Consider the following 19,389-nt stretch of genomic DNA (forward strand, 5'->3'; position numbering starts at 1 on the left):
CATGTAAATATACCTTACTTAAAGTGCCCAAATTTAGGAACTTCGGTATTTCCTTTGGTCACTTGACTACTTGGTCTTTTGATTTACTAAATTATCACATAACTGACCTCCACCATCCCTTTCTCAACACTACCATTTTACCTATCCATTATTAACAAACCTCCAAGAATGCATAGAATGTTATGTGGAACGTCACTGATAATATGACAGAACAACAATCACTAAATAACTATAATATTTTTCTTGGCAACTTCAACATGGATAGGCCAATCTCACCAATACGTACAGCAATGCTCCTCTTTCATGTTTAATACAATTAAACCTGAAACAGTTATCCAATTACTCCTCAAGCTACATTTTGAAAATCAGGAACATGATCTGAATTTCAGAAATTCCATGGAAAAAAAACTTTCCTCCACCTCTCTCAAATAAAACATATTCCTACTTTTCACACATATTTGAAGACCAACTCAATAAGATCATCACAAAATCAAACTTCCTAATGATAATGTTATGGGGGTTGTCTTCAAAAACAATTTTCACCTATTTATTTATTCCTTAATACATGCATCTTTGAAAGAGATCATCGACTCTGGCTCACTTAAAATTAGATAAACCAGTACCCTTTTAAAAGAAGTCACTGGATGACTCAAACATTCTTTTTAACTACCAGCCTTTGAACCACTATGGGTGGGCAAAGTAATTCGGAAGTATGTTGCTGATCAGTTTGCCACACAAATTGACCAAGACTCATTGCTCACCATAGACCAGTCTGGCTTTAAAAAAGGGTGCAGCGATAAAACTGTGCTTCTTAAGATCCTAAGTAACATTTATTGCGTGCCAGACAATGGCAATATGTTCCTCCACGTTCTTCTTGATCTATTGACAGTGTTCAATACCAGTGATTACAAATTGGCTCATCACTAATCTTAACAACCTCATTGGTGTTAGAGTTGAGGTATTGGGTGGGTTTTTTCATTCCTAACAAGGGCATTGAAGGGCATTAACATATGTAGCCCCATCAATGTCAAGTGTGGGGTCCCCCAGGATTCTCTTATTTTGCCCATATTCTTCAATTTATACAGGGAACCTTTAAGAATTTTGATTGATTTAAAAGGAAGGGGTTTAAAATCACCAGTATGGTGATGACACCCAACTGTACCTAAATGTAATCACCTTAAAACATCTGTACCATCAAACATTATCTAACAATCCCAATAGGTGGATACCAATGAATTTCTTTGAGTTAAGTAAATCCTGAAAAATAAAACGATTGTCATCAGATGCTGCTCCCACAAATTCAAATGTAAAATGCATTTGCTATTGGAGGTGAGCATTGATGTTTTCTCTCCCACCACAGTCATAGACGTCAAATTACCCGGATTGTGACATGATACCTGTTAGAGCTGGCACCCTTGGCAGGTTTTCCCCTAACCTTTTTGCCTTCTGACCTACTGTTTTGCTGATCTTGTATTTGCTGGCTTTAGGACTCTGGACACTTTACCACTGCTAACCTTTGGTAAAGTGAATAGGTCCTCTGCTTTAAACATGATAACATTGGTGTATGCACAATTGACATATTTATATGTACTTATAAGTCCCTAGAAAAGTGCACTACATGCTCAGAGGGGCTGTTAATTAAATGCTGCTAGGGGGGGCTTCAGCACTAATTGTATCACCCACTGCAGTAGCCCTTAGAATATGTCTCAGGTCTGCCACTTCAGAGCCTGTGTGCAGTTTTAAACTGTTGTGTTAACCTGGCAAGTTAACCCTCTTGCCAGGCCCAAACCATCCTTCTTAATACATAGACGTCACCCCCTAAAGAAGGCCCAAGACATCCCCAGGGCAGGGTGCAGTGTATTTAACAAGTAGGACATATATTTTTCAGTTTTACATGTCCTAGTCGTGAAAAGCTCTTGAATTCGTTTTTCACTACTACAAGGCCTATCTCTTCCATAGGATAACATTGGGATTGCCTTATGCAATTTCCCATTTGGAAGAAATGGAACCCCCGAGTTGGGTGTCTCTGGAATCACAATTTAAAATCATAACATATAGTGAAGTCGGATTTCAAATTGTAATTCTGAAAATGCCACTTTTGGAAAGTTGGCATTTTCTTATATTAACCATCTAGTGATTTCTGCCTGTCTCTGAATACACGTCTGGATGGATGGCAGCTGGGCTCTTGTGCCATCACTCCAGACAGCAACACACAAAGGGAGCTTAGGTGTGACTGATGGGCCATCCACAGCCTGAAGGGCCATCCTCAGCAGGATGGGAGGGCGGAGCTGACACTTACACTTGAATGGGCTGTGTCCTGATCCCACAAAAAAGGCTGAATTACCCCCTGTAGTGAGTCTTGAGCCAGGGCAAGAAGGACAGGGACTCTGTGCACTTCAAAGGTCTCTATTTGAACCCCTCTCCCCACTTCAAATGCACCACTGGGTATAAGAGCTGGACAGCAGATCCCACCTACCCAGTACACTTCTGGACCTGTGGATACTCTGCCAGGTAGAAGGACTGCTGTGCTGCTAAAAGGACTGTCACCACCAGACTCTGCTGGACTCCTGTTCTGCTGACCTGCTGCCCTCCTTGCTGGTAGTGAGAAGGACTGGACCTAAATCTCTTTAACCCAGAACCAGAGTGACTCCAAGGACTTCAACCAGCACCTGACCCCTCAGAGGTGACTCTCCAGTCTTGGTCCTTTGGAAGTGCCTTTTGGCTCCTAAATCAAAGTTTTGGTCTCTTTGCTACTGAGAACAGTCCTGCATGAACTGGAACCGCACCTCTTGCATGAAGAATCAGCACGAGCTGCAGCAAGTTTGTCTTTTTGCACACCAAGCATTGCCGCTTGCGAATGCTAGGCTCAAACTCATCCATCCCAGATGCCTGGATGATTCTTCGTGCCCGTGGACCAGCGACACACTCCTTTCTCCGGGTGACCTTCTTCACCCAAAACAGGGCTCTTAGCTCACCTTTTGAGAAGGTAAAACGTCAGCAGGACTTGTCTGAGACTGTATCTGACCCCTGGGCCATCGCAGTTGGCCTGAACTTTTGAATTTACCCCAGTCTAGCGTGACCAGATATCCCCAGTTGCTACCATATGCTTTTAAGCACTTTTTTGTACTTTAATCCTTAAAATTCATATCTCAACTTCTACTCATTGGATTTTTGTCATTTTGGTTTTGAATTGCTCACACAATTAATCTAACCAGATGTGGTGTCAGTTTGTTTGGCATTTTCACAGTTTTAGTGTTTGAGGTGTTGCACAAATACTTAACACATTGCCTCTTAAGTTAAGCCTGTCTGCTCTCTGCCAAGTTACAAGAGGGTGAGCACAGGTTATTTAGGGTATGTATCTGACTTACACTGACTAGGATTGTGGTTCCTGCTTCGATAGGGTGAATGTATCTAACAACTAGAACCCCAATTTCTAAGAATACTCATTCGTCACTGAACTCAACAAATACACCACAACAACTACGAGAGTCTCCATCTAGTCCCTAAAAAGTCAAAACATTGCTTTCTGCCAAGGACTTCCCCTTCACAGACTATTGTTCTAATTCATCAGACTACCCTACAACTTCTGAGTAAATGTCTAAATCAGGAATGGTGGGTTAACTTTGTAACAATGTTTTTCGAAAATCAAGTTATACTGAGGTGCACACAGGCGTTTTGAGAATTAGATCCCCAGGTTGAAGAGGATCAACCCAAGCATGGGCATAATAGTGCGTAACCTGAACAAGTATCAAAACCTAAACACCAAATTTCCTCATTGTCCCCTTTAGATGTAGGCAGTAATATTTTAATCTTTATTTGAGTGGAAAGCTGAAAATAATGTTTTTCTTTCCTATTCTCAGTTTTTTGTAACTGAATTTGAACAAAAAGTTACCATTACTGTAAACACCCATCTTCTGTAGTTAGCACTTCTGAGATACACTGCCTAAACAATAGGATTACAATTGTTTTTTCTCTTAATATTCTTTCTGCAATAGTGTTCTATGTAGTACAGAATCATATGTTGTTCCTAAAGCGTTATCAAGTACTTCAATCAAGCAAATCTATTCACTCAGTCCAGTTCTTCAACCCATCGTTCTCATTCGCATAACAAATCAACTCTAAACACATCAAAAAGTTACATACACTAAAAAATTACCTCTTCAAGGACGTCGGCAAGCTTACTGAGTATTTCTTCCGTTAGAGTCTGGAATGTCGGTACACTGTAAAATAAAAGTATAGAATTTTTGTAGTGTTGATTTCATGTTTTTGGAGCACAGTATAATACAGTCCGACCAGTTACACTGAAGGTTTTCATTCACTAAAATGAATGAAATATGCTTTTACACTTAACTTCATCTGCTCATGTTTAGTACACTTGCAGTTATTTTTAATACTCTTTCCACTCAGGTAACTCCATCATTGCCAGTACAAACGCCTCTTAGCAATTGACTTGATAACTTGCAACGTCATAAAATAGTCAAGGTCTCAAAGGGATCCCAAAGCAATGCACAAAAGAAACAAACTATTGCAAAGCAATGCCTTTGGAAGGAGTAAAGGTAACCATCAATACTCTTAAGATAAGTAAGTGCTGTATCACATGTTCATTTGAAGAGCAATACCCAATGTTTAGAAATGGTTTTACAAAAGGTGATAACACAATCCTATGTGCTACACACACGAGGCCTTGACAAGCAGAAAATAAAACATATGTGCAATAAGTAGCAACATGGGGCTCTGCATCTGTATGACATGGGGGTAGGTCATATAATGGGGCACGTTTTCTAGGAACATTTGACACATTTTGCATGGCTAACCTGCAGTGAATTGCATGTAACGCAATGGGCTAGGTAAGTTTATTATTCTTTGCCTTGTTGCTATTTATAAGTCACTATCATGATAAACACTGAAGGACACATTACAGGTGGCCTGGTATAATGTCCAGTAACCTCACTCCTCGCCATTCTGCCAGAGTTACTGGTACTGTGATAAGTCTGGGCGAAGAGCTCACAGGAGTTACAAGTTAGATCCTTAGACGTGGGGCGTTAGCTAGAGAACATGCAGTTCTGGTGCTGATAGAGAACATGCAGTTCTGGTACTGATAGAGAACATGCAGTTCTGGTACTGAAAGAGAGCATGCAGTTCTGGTACTGATAGAGAACATGCAGTTCTAGTACTGATAGAGAACATGCAGTTCTGGTACTGATAGAGAACATGCAGTTCTGGTGCTGATAGAGAACATGCAGTTCTGGTACTGATAGAGAACATGCAGTTCTGGTACTGAAAGAGAGCATGCAGTTCTGGTACTGAAAGAGAGCATGCAGTTCTGGTACTGATAGAGAACATGCAGTTCTAGTACTGATAGAGAACATGCAGTTCTGGTACTGATAGAGAACATGCAGTTCTAGTACTGCTAGAGAACATGCAGTTCTGGTACTGATAGAGAACATGCAGTTCTGGTGCTGATTTCCTTGGCACAGCCACATCTTTCTCCTTCTCTTGACCATGAGTCAATCTCATTTGTTCAGATACTACCAGGCATTTCTTTCATGGCTGCTTTTGGGTCTCAGCCCTGTCATGCGTGCCAGCATCATGAGAGGGACACGCATGCACACCTTGACCTCCAAGTATAAAAAGAGGTACCTGAGGCACACAGATACATCCGGCTATATTCTGCATAGGTCATAACATAAGCCAAAGATAAATAGAGGCAGAGGACATAGAGATAAAAACGGAATGCTCTTGTACCTTTACAGTTTGCCAATCCGAACCATTAGATAAATGTATTTGATGTGATTGCAGTCAAGAGAAGCACAAGTCAATACTTGTTCGGCTTTTATACTGGCTGAACGAAAGATGACACTTCACTTTTCCATCCTTTTGTAGGCCGAAATATGGAATGAATTAGCACTTGCAAGTATTTTTATTATTGCAAGTCTATCTAATTATGAAGTTTTACAATTTCAATTTTCCCCGCCATATACACCAGTACTGTAAAAAACATACAATGATTTGGGGAGTGCGCAGAAGCCAAGACTGGACTTGGCATATGGCCATGGGGCGTTTCATAGGGAGGCTGGAAGGAAGAGGGTAGGAGGGCTTTTGTTACTGGGGGTTCAGTTTTGTAGCAGTGCAACAGTTTTAAAAGCACTGCAGAATTCTTCTATATCCAACAGTTTTCGGTCAACAATGAACGTGGCAATAAATCTGGGGCTAAATTTACCTTCTGGAGAGAGATTGCAGTTTTGTCTATGGGCAGTTTTGACTCATTTAAGATAGCACAGAGAGTTAATATTTCTGCTGCAAGAACGTATAATAGGCAGATCACAGAACAGTAATTTATGTGCACTGCTCAGTAGGATACTGCTTTTGTCACAGAGATCCTTTTGTTACTGTGCAGTTCATAAGTTACAATCATGATCTAGCATGGTGACATATGAATTGCCATCAAAGAGTTGCATGCAACTGCAAAGTACAAGTTAGAAAGTTATGTTTTTTTCCCAGTCTTTGATTATCATAATTTTGTTGAAAAGGGTTTGTTTGGGTAGAATTTTTTTTTTTTTTTTAGTAAATGCAACCCTAACCACTGTGTTACGTTCTGAATCCTGAGCTTATGCTTCCCCAGACTAGACACTCCTAAAAAAAGCCTACCACTAGGGATGACGTGAATCCTACACCTTCTATTCTCCATTGTCATATGTAACATTTTCTATACACTGGTTTACCCTTGTGTGATTCATTGTCTCTGTATGTGTGTGATGTAAAGTGCTCCAACACCCTACCTGGTGAGAGAGGTGCTATAGAAAAATGAAATACATGTGACAGAGCGGCTGTAGAGAGATAAGAGGCACTATTAGAGGGTGATGGTGAGAGAATCACTGAAGAGCCCCAATAAAGATTGCTATATCCTGGTGCTATAAAAGGTCATCATTTACAATGCTTTAAAAACAAATACAATTGCATATATAAAAATGTAGAATGCACCGTTTTTGTCATTTTCCCCAAATTTTCTTTCGGGAACGCAACCCTCCCCCTCCCCCCAAGCCATATTGTAGTGATCAAGCTCACTTGCTATGCACTCTATGGGGGCTGGTCTGACAAAATTAGCTAGAGCTGCTTTGGGTTCCCAGTCCAGCCCTGGCAGAAGCATAATTTCACCAAAATTGTAGGGCTAGAAAAATGACATCACGATCCCTTTTTGCCACAGTGATATCACACAACATAAGCACATTATAAGAGTAACACATTACTTCAAAAGTCAAGGGTAGAGTTAACTATGAACATTCACGTATGTTTTTAAACATTTTGTTGCAAACTTGAGGAAGCAGCATGTTAATAAACAGTGATTCATACAAATAGTCATCTATCTAAGCTAGCAGAGCTGGAGATATAATTGCCTTTAGCTTATAGTGCTTTCCCATTTGTGGGGAAAAAAACAGAGTGATAGGGAATATAAAATCAATTTGTCTCCAATTAGGTTGGTTCAGAAAGAAGACCTAGATCCTGGAGTAAATTTCGTAAATTATACTGTACAACAGAGAAGGATGTTTAGCGGGCTCTTGGGTCCCCTCCTCAAAGGTAAAGGAGAATCCCCTGGAAGAACCCTTGCCAAACAGAATGGACCCCAGGAAGCCCTACACTCCTGCAAGTTATGGGGATAACAGTGATTACCCTTGGAAAACAATCCAGCATAGAATTTGAAACATTGTGGTGTTTTTTTGTGCTTCTTAGGGCGTTTAAAATTGAGAAATTGCAGACATAGGAAAAGACAATATAATTCATCCATTCAATGATAAATTTATGGAGGCAGCCATGGCTCCTGCTGGATGGTAGTCATTGAACCGTACACAATAAAGGCACTGTATTCAGGCTGATTAAGTAGCGAGAGGTGGGGAGTTATCTTAAGTTGCTTCAACCAGAGCTGCAGTTGCATCAACTACTAATTACCCTCTATTACCCTCCCATGTAAAACCCAGTGGTGCAGAATCTCTTGGCTAAGACTTACGTGCGATGCCTTCAGCTGCGGGACACAATCACTATGTCTACACAAACAGAGAATTCAAAGCATGAGCCTAGTGGCTGACTCACAAGACTTATCAATAGCAAGGACATTATGTATCATTCGCAAATTCCAACAAGTGCGTTGTAAACCCGCAAATGTGACCTGCGTATGTTTTGCACTTATGTCATGTGCATATTACGCATATAGCGTGTTAGACATACATACGGTAAGTGAACCTACTTAGGTCCCTGACAGGAGGGACTAAGAAAAAGCAATTGGAACGTTGTAGTTACCACAAAGTTGTAACTTTTTAGACATTTGTGAACGGGAGTGCACTGTATACCTACATTTTGAAAACTTTCTTACACTTGAATTAATCAGCCCTTGGAAGAAAGTGTGGGGAGTAGCTTTAACCATTCCAATTCTTTTAAAATGAGGGTGAGAAAGATAGCTCTGTAGTTATAAATATATTTTTACCACAAGAAAAAAAATGTCTGACAAAGGAAATTTAAATTTCCAATTTACATAGGATTATAAAATGGATTTCAGTCATAAATTATTCAGTGTTCCAGGCGTGAGGTTTTCTTGCACAAATCTTTGGGTTCAGATGTTTTTGTCGAGTTAGAACAACTAAAATGCACTACAGTTCTCAGAATACGATGGGGTGTTACCCAGGACTAGAGCACCACATTGTTGACTTCGAGTCACTGGGTAACCTTATTCCTAATCTTATGCACATTTAAATACTGGATTTTTTCACACCTAGTGTTTGAAAAGTAGGTGTATGTGTACCTTGCCCGTGAATACCATACATGTAGTCATGGATATCCCATATTACGCATGAATGTCAAGGGAATTCTCATGCATATTCAAAATAATAGGGTAGAGTATGCACACGCGTTTCTTCCACGCCCTTGTAAATGAATTCCGGAAAGGTTATCCTAAAGGTCCTTCGCAGGTGTAATTGTGTGTGTTATGCTACAGTTTCCCCTGAATGGAAAATAGAGCGTTATATGTGCGGCCCCGGACCAAGACATAAATGACATTTATGCTCTGTGAAGGGAGCTGTGGGAGCTCCCATAAGGAGAATTGACTGGCACTTTGCATATATATCCGCCCGCTCGACCCCCGCCACCCCACCCCGAGCTCCAACATTTGAATGTTTCTCTAACTATCTTCTTAACTTAAAACGATGTCCCGGAAAACGGTGAAATACTTTTGTGCCATCGTTGCCCTATTGCCAAGCGATATATTTAGCCCTGGGGGATGAGCTATAATGATATAGGAAAGCAAGAATTGATGTAGTTGCCCTAACAGGAGATAGTTCTTGTCAAGTTGCACAGATTCCCATGCACTGTTCCTGACTGTATAGTTTTCAAATCCCAGTTAGAAATAATAAAAACAGGGAATTGCCACCTTGTTCTGATGGCGTACGAAAATGTAACAATATCTGTATTCTCACCAGTTTTATTAGATTTTATTCAGCCAGAAATCTCCCACATAAAACGTTTATGAAGATACAGATCTTTTCACAGCAGTAGTGTGGGACCTAATGCAAAGAAGGAAGTTGACCACCTAGCCGCTCTTTGAATGTGAAATGCAGCAATAATCAGATTAATAGGGCCTGAAGGCCTCTGGGCCCCGGTGCAACTGCACCTGCTGCACCAATGGAAGCTATGCTACTGTTTCCCAGTAGAGACTGAGATGGGGTAGAAATTGGGACTAAAGGCCTCATTACGAGTCTGCCAGACCCGCAGGTGACAGTCAGAGCGCCACACTCCAGGCGGTCTAACTGCCACATTACAACCGTCACTGCCAGAACTGTGGTTCCCGATGGGTAGATGGCAGTCTGAGTTGTGCTCAGCCACGGCAGTGTGCTGATTACAAAACAGCTTTCACCTTGCCATGGAAAGGCTGGTGGAAAGCCACCCGGGGGCCCCTGCACTACCCATGGCATGGGCAATGCAGGTGCCCCCCTTCCCAGCGCCATCGGCATGAACATTGTAATAAGACTGGGGGGGACGCTGCTGGCAAGAAAGTGATGTCCTCCCCGAGGCATTAGCAGTCCCATGGTGGGACCGTCAATCTCGTAACAAGCCTTTAAGATATGAAACAGCCAAAATACAGAGTCATATAAGTGTAGTATATAAAGCTACTTTAGCAAATGATAGTCTTGAATGCAACAAACAGTGGAGGCAATTTTCCATCCAGTTCCTGCCATGGGAAAGTAACATTCAATATGAAGAGGTAGAATGGTGTTTTCCACACCGAGGCACTGTGCCTTCATTTAAAGTTATTTGCTCTCTGCCTGGGACAGGAGGGTGATGGAAGGAAGGAGCCAAAATTGTGAATAATGGGCACATCGCATTTTTCCGTTCCCAGAGGAAAGGAGCTTAACTCAGCCTGACCCTATAAAGAGGAAGAGCAATCCTTCTGCCAGTGGGGAATCAGGTGTGCTGAAAATCAAAGCACTACACAATCTTGCCGAGAAAAACCCAAGCCATCAAGCAGAGACCAGAGTGCCTTGAGTTGTTAGTGGTCAAAACATTTAAAATCAATCACTGTGCATGCAGGGGAAGGCATCCCTCCCAAGATTGTAAAGTCACAAAGCTGCTCACATCATAAAATAGAAGGTATGAGCCACAACTATTTCTTAGCCGCTCTCATTGTCTCAAGATAATTGCATGTTAGTGATTTCTGAAACTTATCTGTGTGCATTTTACTCCTTTAATAGGAGACTCTTAGTAAAACTAGGCTTTTTTTCAGAACTTTTACAATACAATATTAAAAACTGCATGCATGAATTAAAATGTACCGCCAAGCCCGATTGGGACTACTACAAACAATAGATGGCATGGCATCTGTAAAACGTTGCTTATCGTTTGACGTTAAGACAACATTGCTTACAAACATACTACCCCACCTCTAAATTATAACCTTTAAAGAAACAAAGATTTTACCTTGCCTTAAAGGCTCTCCAAAGTAGTTTGTCAACATTACAGAAATCAATGTTGTAAAATGTGTGAACTTCCTTTGATAATTATATATTTCAGACTGCTATGTAATTCCTGCTACAGCTGGTAACACAGTTACTGTGCAATCTAGAAATTGCAACCACAACCAGAATGTGACAATCCTAGTGTTTCTCCTTGGATATTTCACTAGCTAAATTCAGTTCGAATTTCTGGGTGGGATTCTAGATGAAAATGGTGGATTGATGGAGGAATCAGACATGGTAACACCAACGTCTGTAGTAATTCCTATTTTACAGTAGGTCCACTTGGAATACTAATGTATTCCTGCATCACAGAATTACCAATACAAATGGTGTAACTAATACAACAATAGCTGTGTGGCACTCATTCTGATGCCTTAATTTTCTCCACATAAAAGCTCTCAGTTGGAGCTCCACACCGGAGCTCTCCAACTTTGGTGGATGGGCTCCCCCTGCCTACCTTTTACCTGCCACTGGCCTCTCACCAGTCCTAGACCCCAGGAAAAGGTCTGCTGTCTTGTTTTACACTTCTTAGTTTGCAGTCTGATGGTTTTCTGGCTCTCGGTGTGTTGAGATCCAACAGAGATGGTACTGGTAGTGATAGTTTTATAAATGATGTAACCTTGGAGATGGTGCAGGCCAGGAAGGGGAGCAAATTGAACTGGATCAAGATGGGGGTGATGTGATCATTTTTTCTCAGGCCCTGGAAGAGACATGCTACAGCATGTAGGGGTTGAAGTTGTGGAGTCTGGGAGACACTAGCGTACGGCATTTATTTGCACATTTGTCTTTGTTGTTGAGAGTGGTGGAAGCCCCACTCAGACAACAACCAACATCCTTATCAGGGTGAACCACAAAAACTCACTAAATTAACATGTGCTCAACCCTCTAGTAGCTTGGCCCAAAGCAATCAAGGCTTAACTTAGAGGCAATGTCTAAAGTATACCTGCTGCACACAAACAGTAAGAAAGTGAAAACATAACAGAAGAAAAATCTCAAACCCATGTAGAAACCTAGAGTAAATGCTATTAAATAAAACAATACTAGAACAACTGGATGTTTTTTAGTGGCAATACAGCCAAGAAGAAGAAAGTGCCACTCACTTTTATCTGGTCTTGCTAAAGTGTGGGGAAAGTCACAAGTTCCAGATGACTCTGATGGATTGCGAGGTTGGTAGAGGGACCATTTAGTCCCACTGAAATTTGTCTCCTTAAGTCCAGTTCAAATAGTTTCATTCTCGTTGGAGGGGATCCCCAGGAGGACGATTTCTGCACAAAGAGCAGGTTGAGTGTAATGCCTGATCATCGCTACAGCATGAAGATCAGGTTGTTACTGGAGTTTTTCAATGGTGGATCGAATCGTATTGTTGCTGTTGTCACAAAGTGCAGGTTTTGAGTTACTGATTCATCATGGGTGGTTGCTGAAGGCGTGAAGACCAGGTCTCACCAAGCTCTATGTCGGATTATAGTCGCGGGTGATAGAGTTTTGGCATGAACAGGCCTGTTTACAGTCATGAGGAGGCCAAACTTAAGAATTTTTACTTTTGCCTTAGAAGGAGTGTGTTTTTATAAAATATTAAATCAAAAATATTGAGTTACACAAATATTGAGTTTTTAATATTGTGACCAGGAAATATTGTGAGCAAAAATATCGTTAAGAAGAATGTTGTTGTTTTAGGGTAAAAAATATTGTTTTATAAGTTTCTTTATGTGTTTAAATGTTATTTTACTTGTATGTTTTATTTTGTTTGTGTAATTGTTGTTAATATTTCTAAATATAGATTAAGTATGTAAATTGTGGAAATATTATTTGTTAAGTTATATTTTAGGTGCAAGTTGTGTTTGTAGGGGTATAGGGCGGAAAGTGTATTAAATAATAATTTATTCATCCTAAATTTTTGATAAATTGAAAGTTATTTATTGTTCATTAGTTAATTATAATTCATTTATATATTTGTAACTACTATTAATCATTGATTAATCATTGATTTATAATTAATTATGTTAATTGTGGAAATATTGGGCCTCATTCTGACCCTGGCGGTCTATGAACGCCAGGGTGGAGGCCGGCTGAATCACCGCCAACAGGCTGGCGGTGCTTTATTTGGTATTCCGACGCCGCGGTCGCCCAGCCGGGTCCGGCGGTTTTCCACCGGATTTCCCCCGGCTGGGGGAATCCTCCATGGCTTGCAGCGCCGCCATGGGGATTCCGACCCCCTTCCCGCCAGCCTGTTTCTGGCGGTTTTCACCGCCAGAAACAGGATGGCGGGAACGGGTGTTGTGGGGCCCCTGGGGGCCCCTGCACTGCCCATCCCATTGGCATGGGCAGTGCAGGGGCCCCCTAACAGGGCCCCATACTGATTTTCACTGTCTGCTTAGCAGACAGTGAAAATCGCGACGGGTGCAACTGCACCCGTCGCACCCCTGCAACTCCGCCGGCTCCATTCGGAGCCGGCTTCCTTGTTGCAGGGCCTTTCCCGCTGGGCCGGCGGGCGCTCTTTTGGCGGTCGCCTGCCGGCCCAGCGGGAAAGCCAGAATGGCATCCGCGGTCTTCTGACCGCGGAGCGGCCATTTGGTGGTTCCCGGCAGGCGGGCGGCTCCCGCCGCCCGCCAGGGTCAGAATGACCCTCATTATTTTTTAAGTTGTATTTTATGTGCGTGTTGTTGGGTTTGTAGAGGTAAGGGTGGGAAGTTTGTTAAATAATAATTAATTAATATTTTTCGATAAAGTATTAATTATTTAATTGTTAATTGTTAATTCATTATGCAAATTGTTTAATTAATATAATAAATATATGTTGCATGTTTGATTATAGTGTTACAATAAATATTTATTAAATAACGTTTTTGCTTTGATTATTAAAAAAATATTTTCATTGTTTAATTTTTTTAAGGTATATATTTAATTTATTTTAATAGTTCTATAATTTTATGACATTAATAATTTAATTAAAATAAGTTATGTGTTTGAAGTGAAGTAGTTTGTTTACTGATCCGCAGATTGGAGTGGGAGTATTACATTTTATCTCTCCTAAGTCTAACGTTTTCCCTACTGTTGCATTGACTGGAGTGGGAGTAGTAAGCTTTATGCATTCTAAGTCCAATGTTTTTCCTACTGTTGCTAAGACTGGAATGGGAATAGTACATTTTATTCTTACTGAGTCCAACACGTTCCGTACTGTTGCAATGACTGGAGTGGAAATGTTACATTTTACCACTCCTGAGTCCAATGCTTTCCTTACTATTAGAGGTTAACATATATAATGTTTACTACTTTTAACTATTTATATCTTAAATTACAAAATGTTTGCCTATTTTTATCAATATTAGTGTTTAACGATATATATATATATATATATATACATATATATATATATATATATATATTATTATTTTTTGTCATTTACATTCTAAGTATAGGATAACAATATTTTTGGGTTCGATATTCGATATTTCGGACTCGGTACTTGTATAGCACAATATTTGTGGTGTTGATATTCTGTCAGTTAATCAGAAGGAGGGTCACTGATGCCAGCCAAATGTTTTGGACCTGAGGTGTGCCTCATGGAGATGAGGCCTCAATTCAACATGGGCCAGCAGCAAGGCAGTGGCAGGTCCAGTTGCAGCTAGTCAGATGGGCAATTGCAGGGAGGTTTCTGGAAGCTTGTTGTGTCCCTGTACCTGACACTGGAGGTCAGCCAACTGACCCTTGGATTCACTCTGAGGGGGCTGGAAGCAAGACAAGCAAGTCCAGTCTTCCTTTTTCAGACAACAAGGCTGTCCTTCAAGCAGCAAGGCAGTCCTTCTAGCAGCAGGGCATGTCCTTCTTCTGTACTTTCAACAGGTGCAGGAATGTTCTGATGAGTGGCTTGGAAGGTCCCCTTTTTATACCTGGTGCCTTTGTGTGGAAGAACCAATCACCGAACCTGGTTCTGGTTAATTCTTCTATTTCCTCTGGGCTTAGCTCCAAGCTCATGTGCAAGCAGTGTTTGAGGCATTAGATGCCTTAAGTAGAGAACACCTTCATGCAGTGTTGTGTAGCTTTGGCATATTGTTGACTCTTGATGCTATTAGCTATTTGCCCTCTAATCTTTCCCGCTCTGCTTCTGTCAGGCTATGTTAGTTATTTTTTGGGAAAACTTGCCTGCTTGGCCCTCTGTCTTACCTTCTTTCACCTGCCCTAAGCCTGGCGTATCGCTTTGGAACATGGACAACAGGAGCCTTTTTAAGCACACTGCAGATGAGCTGTAATGCAGTAAAAAATAGAGCCATTTGGTCTTATAGTAGAAAGGAGAATTAAATTATACACCGTGAAAAGGGAGATTATAGATGGTGGTATATTGGCTGACATGTTGGGATATAATGGAGATTAATTAAGTAAAAGGCACCTGGTGGTCATGTTGGAAAGGGTACTGAATGTGGAGTGAGAGGGCAGGTTAAAGAAGGTAAGACAGAGGGTGAGGGTTGCAAATAATCTACATTATGTCCCAACATGTGCTTTACGGTGTGCTGTAAGCCTCCTTTCAACAGGTTCACCGTGTGAAGCACCCTCCTCATGGCTCCTGTTTTTCCAGTTTAGTTGTCTTTCTTTTGTTTTGTATTTCCAGCCTGCTCTAAGATGTTTATCACAAACTGACTTGTGTGGTACAGCCCCCCAGCCACATGGAGCCCGCATTCCTGGTAGTGTTTTTCTTAATTGCTTGGTCCTGGCACACACTATCTATTTATGAGCTCTATTTTGCCCCGGCTCTACCTTCTATGACCTTTGGATTTTTGCAGATACAATGACCATTATGCCATGGAATTTTGTACCTTCTTGTACTTTGGTAATTCTATTGTGATTTACTTTTTCTTACAGATTCTCCAACTCACCAGGGGTTCCCTTATGGGTTCCCAATTAATGACTTGCAGCTACGGTTTACTGTTTGGTAACCTTTCTGTATTTCCATACGGCAGGATTGTGGACATGTATTGCTCCCCACATAGTGGCCCTTTTTAGTTCTGAAATTCCACTTGAGTTTAACATTTGAACCATTCCCCCGTTCAGCATATATTGCAGCTTTATCCTTCACAGTCTCATCTCAGCGTTCTTTCTGCGTAAGTCATATGTCATTTTGAGGCACTTTATTTTGAGCCAATTGTGATTGCCCAGATATTTTTATTTGTCCTGCCTTTTCATTTGTTTTCTTTTATTCCTTCTCTACTAGACCATCCTTAGACCTTCCGTATTTAAGGGCCTTCATCACTCTCTTCTTTCTTTTTCTTCTCTTTACAGCACTGCTGTGTCGGGCTTTTTCTTTACATTGCACTGTCACGTTGATCAATCATTATCTGTAGGGGATCAAAATGTGGCTGACCACTGACCATGACCTACAAGCTCATAAATAAAATCATTTATTGTACTTCTATTGGCTGTATGGATGTACTCCCTGTGGGATGCACTTGAATGAGTTTTTATCACAGTGTGTACCACATGTGATAACTGAGCACTTTTTGTCACTAATATTTAATGAGTCTTGACTACTTGAGGATTATAATGAAATATATATTTTTAACAAAAAACTTTCTAAATAATTGACATTGAGTGTACATTTGGAATTATCATGTATACCACTTTAGGGACCACTATCTTGTGTTTTTTTAGCTTGTGTTGTCAGGGAGGTTGAAGAGACTGAAGAGGGTGGTCTGGGCATGTCAAATGGATGTGGTGGCAAGGAAATATGAAAATGTGTCAATAAAGTCCTAGTGCACAGGAGGTCTCTAGATGAGATGGAAGGCAGCATTTTGAGTTACAGAGAGTGGAAAATAACATGGAGTTCAGTGTTACTTGTTTGCCTAGAGTGCCGGACCAGGAGGACTTATGGATGAAAGCAAGACTTTGTACTTTCTTATGTGCGCAATCCATATGATGGTTGTTGTACCCTATAGGAAGAAGGACATCTAGGATGAGCAAAGAGGTGGGAGTGAGCTATGTTTCTGTGATTTAGAGGGTATGAAGCCTGTGATATGTGGTGAGGTTTGCAATGCTTGATGCGTGGAGTACTACAGAATGAGCATTGATGATCATGAGTTTGATATAGTTTGCGCATGTGGGGTAGTTAGTGGAATGTGTACAAGTTGTTTCTATGTGCTCTGTGAATGCTATGTGAGTTTCTGGCTCATTGTTCTTTTGGTGTGAATGTGAGAATTGGCAGCCTGTAGTCTTGGATGAGGCACACAATTATATCTTTCCTTTTAAGTACCCCTGGACCAGGGTGCTGACCCAAGGTCCTTCCTGGACAAAAAACTCTCAAAAAGACTATACCCTTGTCTGTGTCTGCCCCTTGCTGGGGACACAAGGGTGAGGAGGCACACTGAAGAATAGAAATGAAGTTGTAAGAAGGCAGGAAATTATGCATAGATGGATGGTGGAAAAATCAAGTGGTATCACTTCCTGTGCAGATGGATGATGGGAAATGCAGTCCTCTTGGTTGGCTTCTTTGATTAATGATGGTTTTGGCATAAAACCAGTGATGTTGCTTTCTGTGCGGATGGATTATGGAAAATGCAGTGGTGTCACTTTCTATGGAGAAGGATGATGGGAAACTAAGGGCTTCATTTCGACTTTGGTGGTCCCACCACTGAACCACCAAAGACATGGGGAGGACGGCGATGGCGTCCCCCCAGCCCTATTACAATGTTCTCGCTGGACATTGCAATAGAGCGATCCTGCTGGTCAGACTGGCAGAACAGTTCTACGAAATAACACTCAGCTCCCTTAAAGGAGACAAGTGGTATCTCGTAGCACAGAGGGAGCCGACCAGGACCATTGGAATGCGCACTGTCTGCAAAGCAGACAGTGCGCATTCCGATGGTGCTATTCAGTGGGCCTCTGCACTCCCCATTACATGGGCAGTGAATGCCGCCCCTGTGGCACCCAGCACTCCCTCACGACCAGTTTATCCACAATTAATCTACAATTAACTTCCTTGTAGATGTCTAGTACATATTAAATAATCATATGGTTCTGTTTTTTTGGCTGTATTGGTCTACTCCCTGAATTCCTATAATGGTGAAAGGATATAAAAAACAAAAGGACATAAAAACCACACACCACGGTTAATCCATTAACTGGGAGGTTCATCAAATACAACTTTTAGGCACTACGGGCCCGATTATGAGTTTGGCGGTCTGTGGACTGCCATGGCGGTGGCCCGACCTTTGTTATCTTGGCGGTCAGAGTACTGTATCACGACGCATGCGGTTCAATAAACGAAAGACCGCCGCTGTCCCCCGGCACCGCCAGGCAGCGCAGCCAACAGCAGTGGAAAGATAGGCCAGTGAGTCTGCTGGACAGATTATGATGTTGCCTTCCGCCAACGTGACTGTGGCGGTAAAACCACCATGTTCCAGCTGGAAGAAACGGCGACATTAAAGGAAGAAACTCACCTGCAGGCAGAGTCACACCTACCCGTGGTCTGAAACTCAACAGATCAAGGTGTCCCCATTCACCTGATATGAGGATTTTGCTCTGTAGACCAAGTACATATTTTTGTGTTGCGGGTAGTAGTCGTTCACAACAAATAACTCATACACAGCCACATGACTCCCCCTTTGGTCAGGTCACTGACACTGCGCTGCCCCACTGCACAAAAAGACACATGTCTGTTCATCCCAGTTTCAGGGACAGTGAAGTTTACAGAACAATGTGTCACATAACAGCAACACCACATCAACATCACATATAATTTACCAGATATCCTCACATTTCTCACATGCCATGGTCTGTCGAGATATTGGAGACACATATGTATAGATGTGTCATTTAACCCTAGGACACCTTCCATGAAACATCCCTGAGATGGACCCACACATATCACCCACATTGCAACACAATGGAAGGTCAATGGGATGCACAATATTTTGTGAGACAAATATCCAAAGCTCACAATGTAACCACAATCTGCACAATAGGGATGGCGGCATAAGAGGCACTCCAAGAAGGATGCTGCCCTGGGACACATTTCACTTTGAACATGCCCCTAAAACACTATTTGCACAGGAACTGGCCCTTCATGTATCTCAGAGACAAGGAGTAGTATAGCAAAGTGACATGCCAATCTGCCAAATGTGTAGGGGCAAGTCAAGAAAGCAAATACAAAAGCAACAGCATGGGTCACACATGTCGATGAAGTAGGTGGAAGGTACAAACATGAAAACGGACACATGGTCAGTCAAACATATAGAACGGTAGCACAAATGAGCACCCTCCATGTGTGGAAAAGCAAAACTTTAGCTTACACATATGAGACAAATTTCCAAACAAGGGGGCTAATTTTACACAATACATATTGAATTTGGCCAAGCCAAGATGACATACTTATATCAAACAAAACACAATGCATTGACACACCAGT

At 41.5% G+C, this 19,389-nt stretch overlaps 1 protein-coding gene across 2 annotated transcripts in view; it reads right to left on the bottom strand.

The window, feature by feature from the left end:
* Positions 1 to 19,389, bottom strand: part of PRKG1 (protein kinase cGMP-dependent 1) — a 1,945,024-nt gene that overhangs the window by 444,548 nt on the left and 1,481,087 nt on the right. For both annotated transcript variants that reach the window (XM_069239875.1, XM_069239874.1), the window contains exon 5: positions 4,157 to 4,220. In XM_069239875.1, the coding sequence (XP_069095976.1) occupies positions 4,157 to 4,220 (64 nt within the window). The remainder of the gene's footprint in view (positions 1 to 4,156; positions 4,221 to 19,389) is intronic.

Source organism: Pleurodeles waltl, chromosome 6 (genome assembly GCF_031143425.1).
Source record: "Pleurodeles waltl isolate 20211129_DDA chromosome 6, aPleWal1.hap1.20221129, whole genome shotgun sequence".
Taxonomy (NCBI): Eukaryota; Metazoa; Chordata; class Amphibia; order Caudata; family Salamandridae; genus Pleurodeles; species Pleurodeles waltl.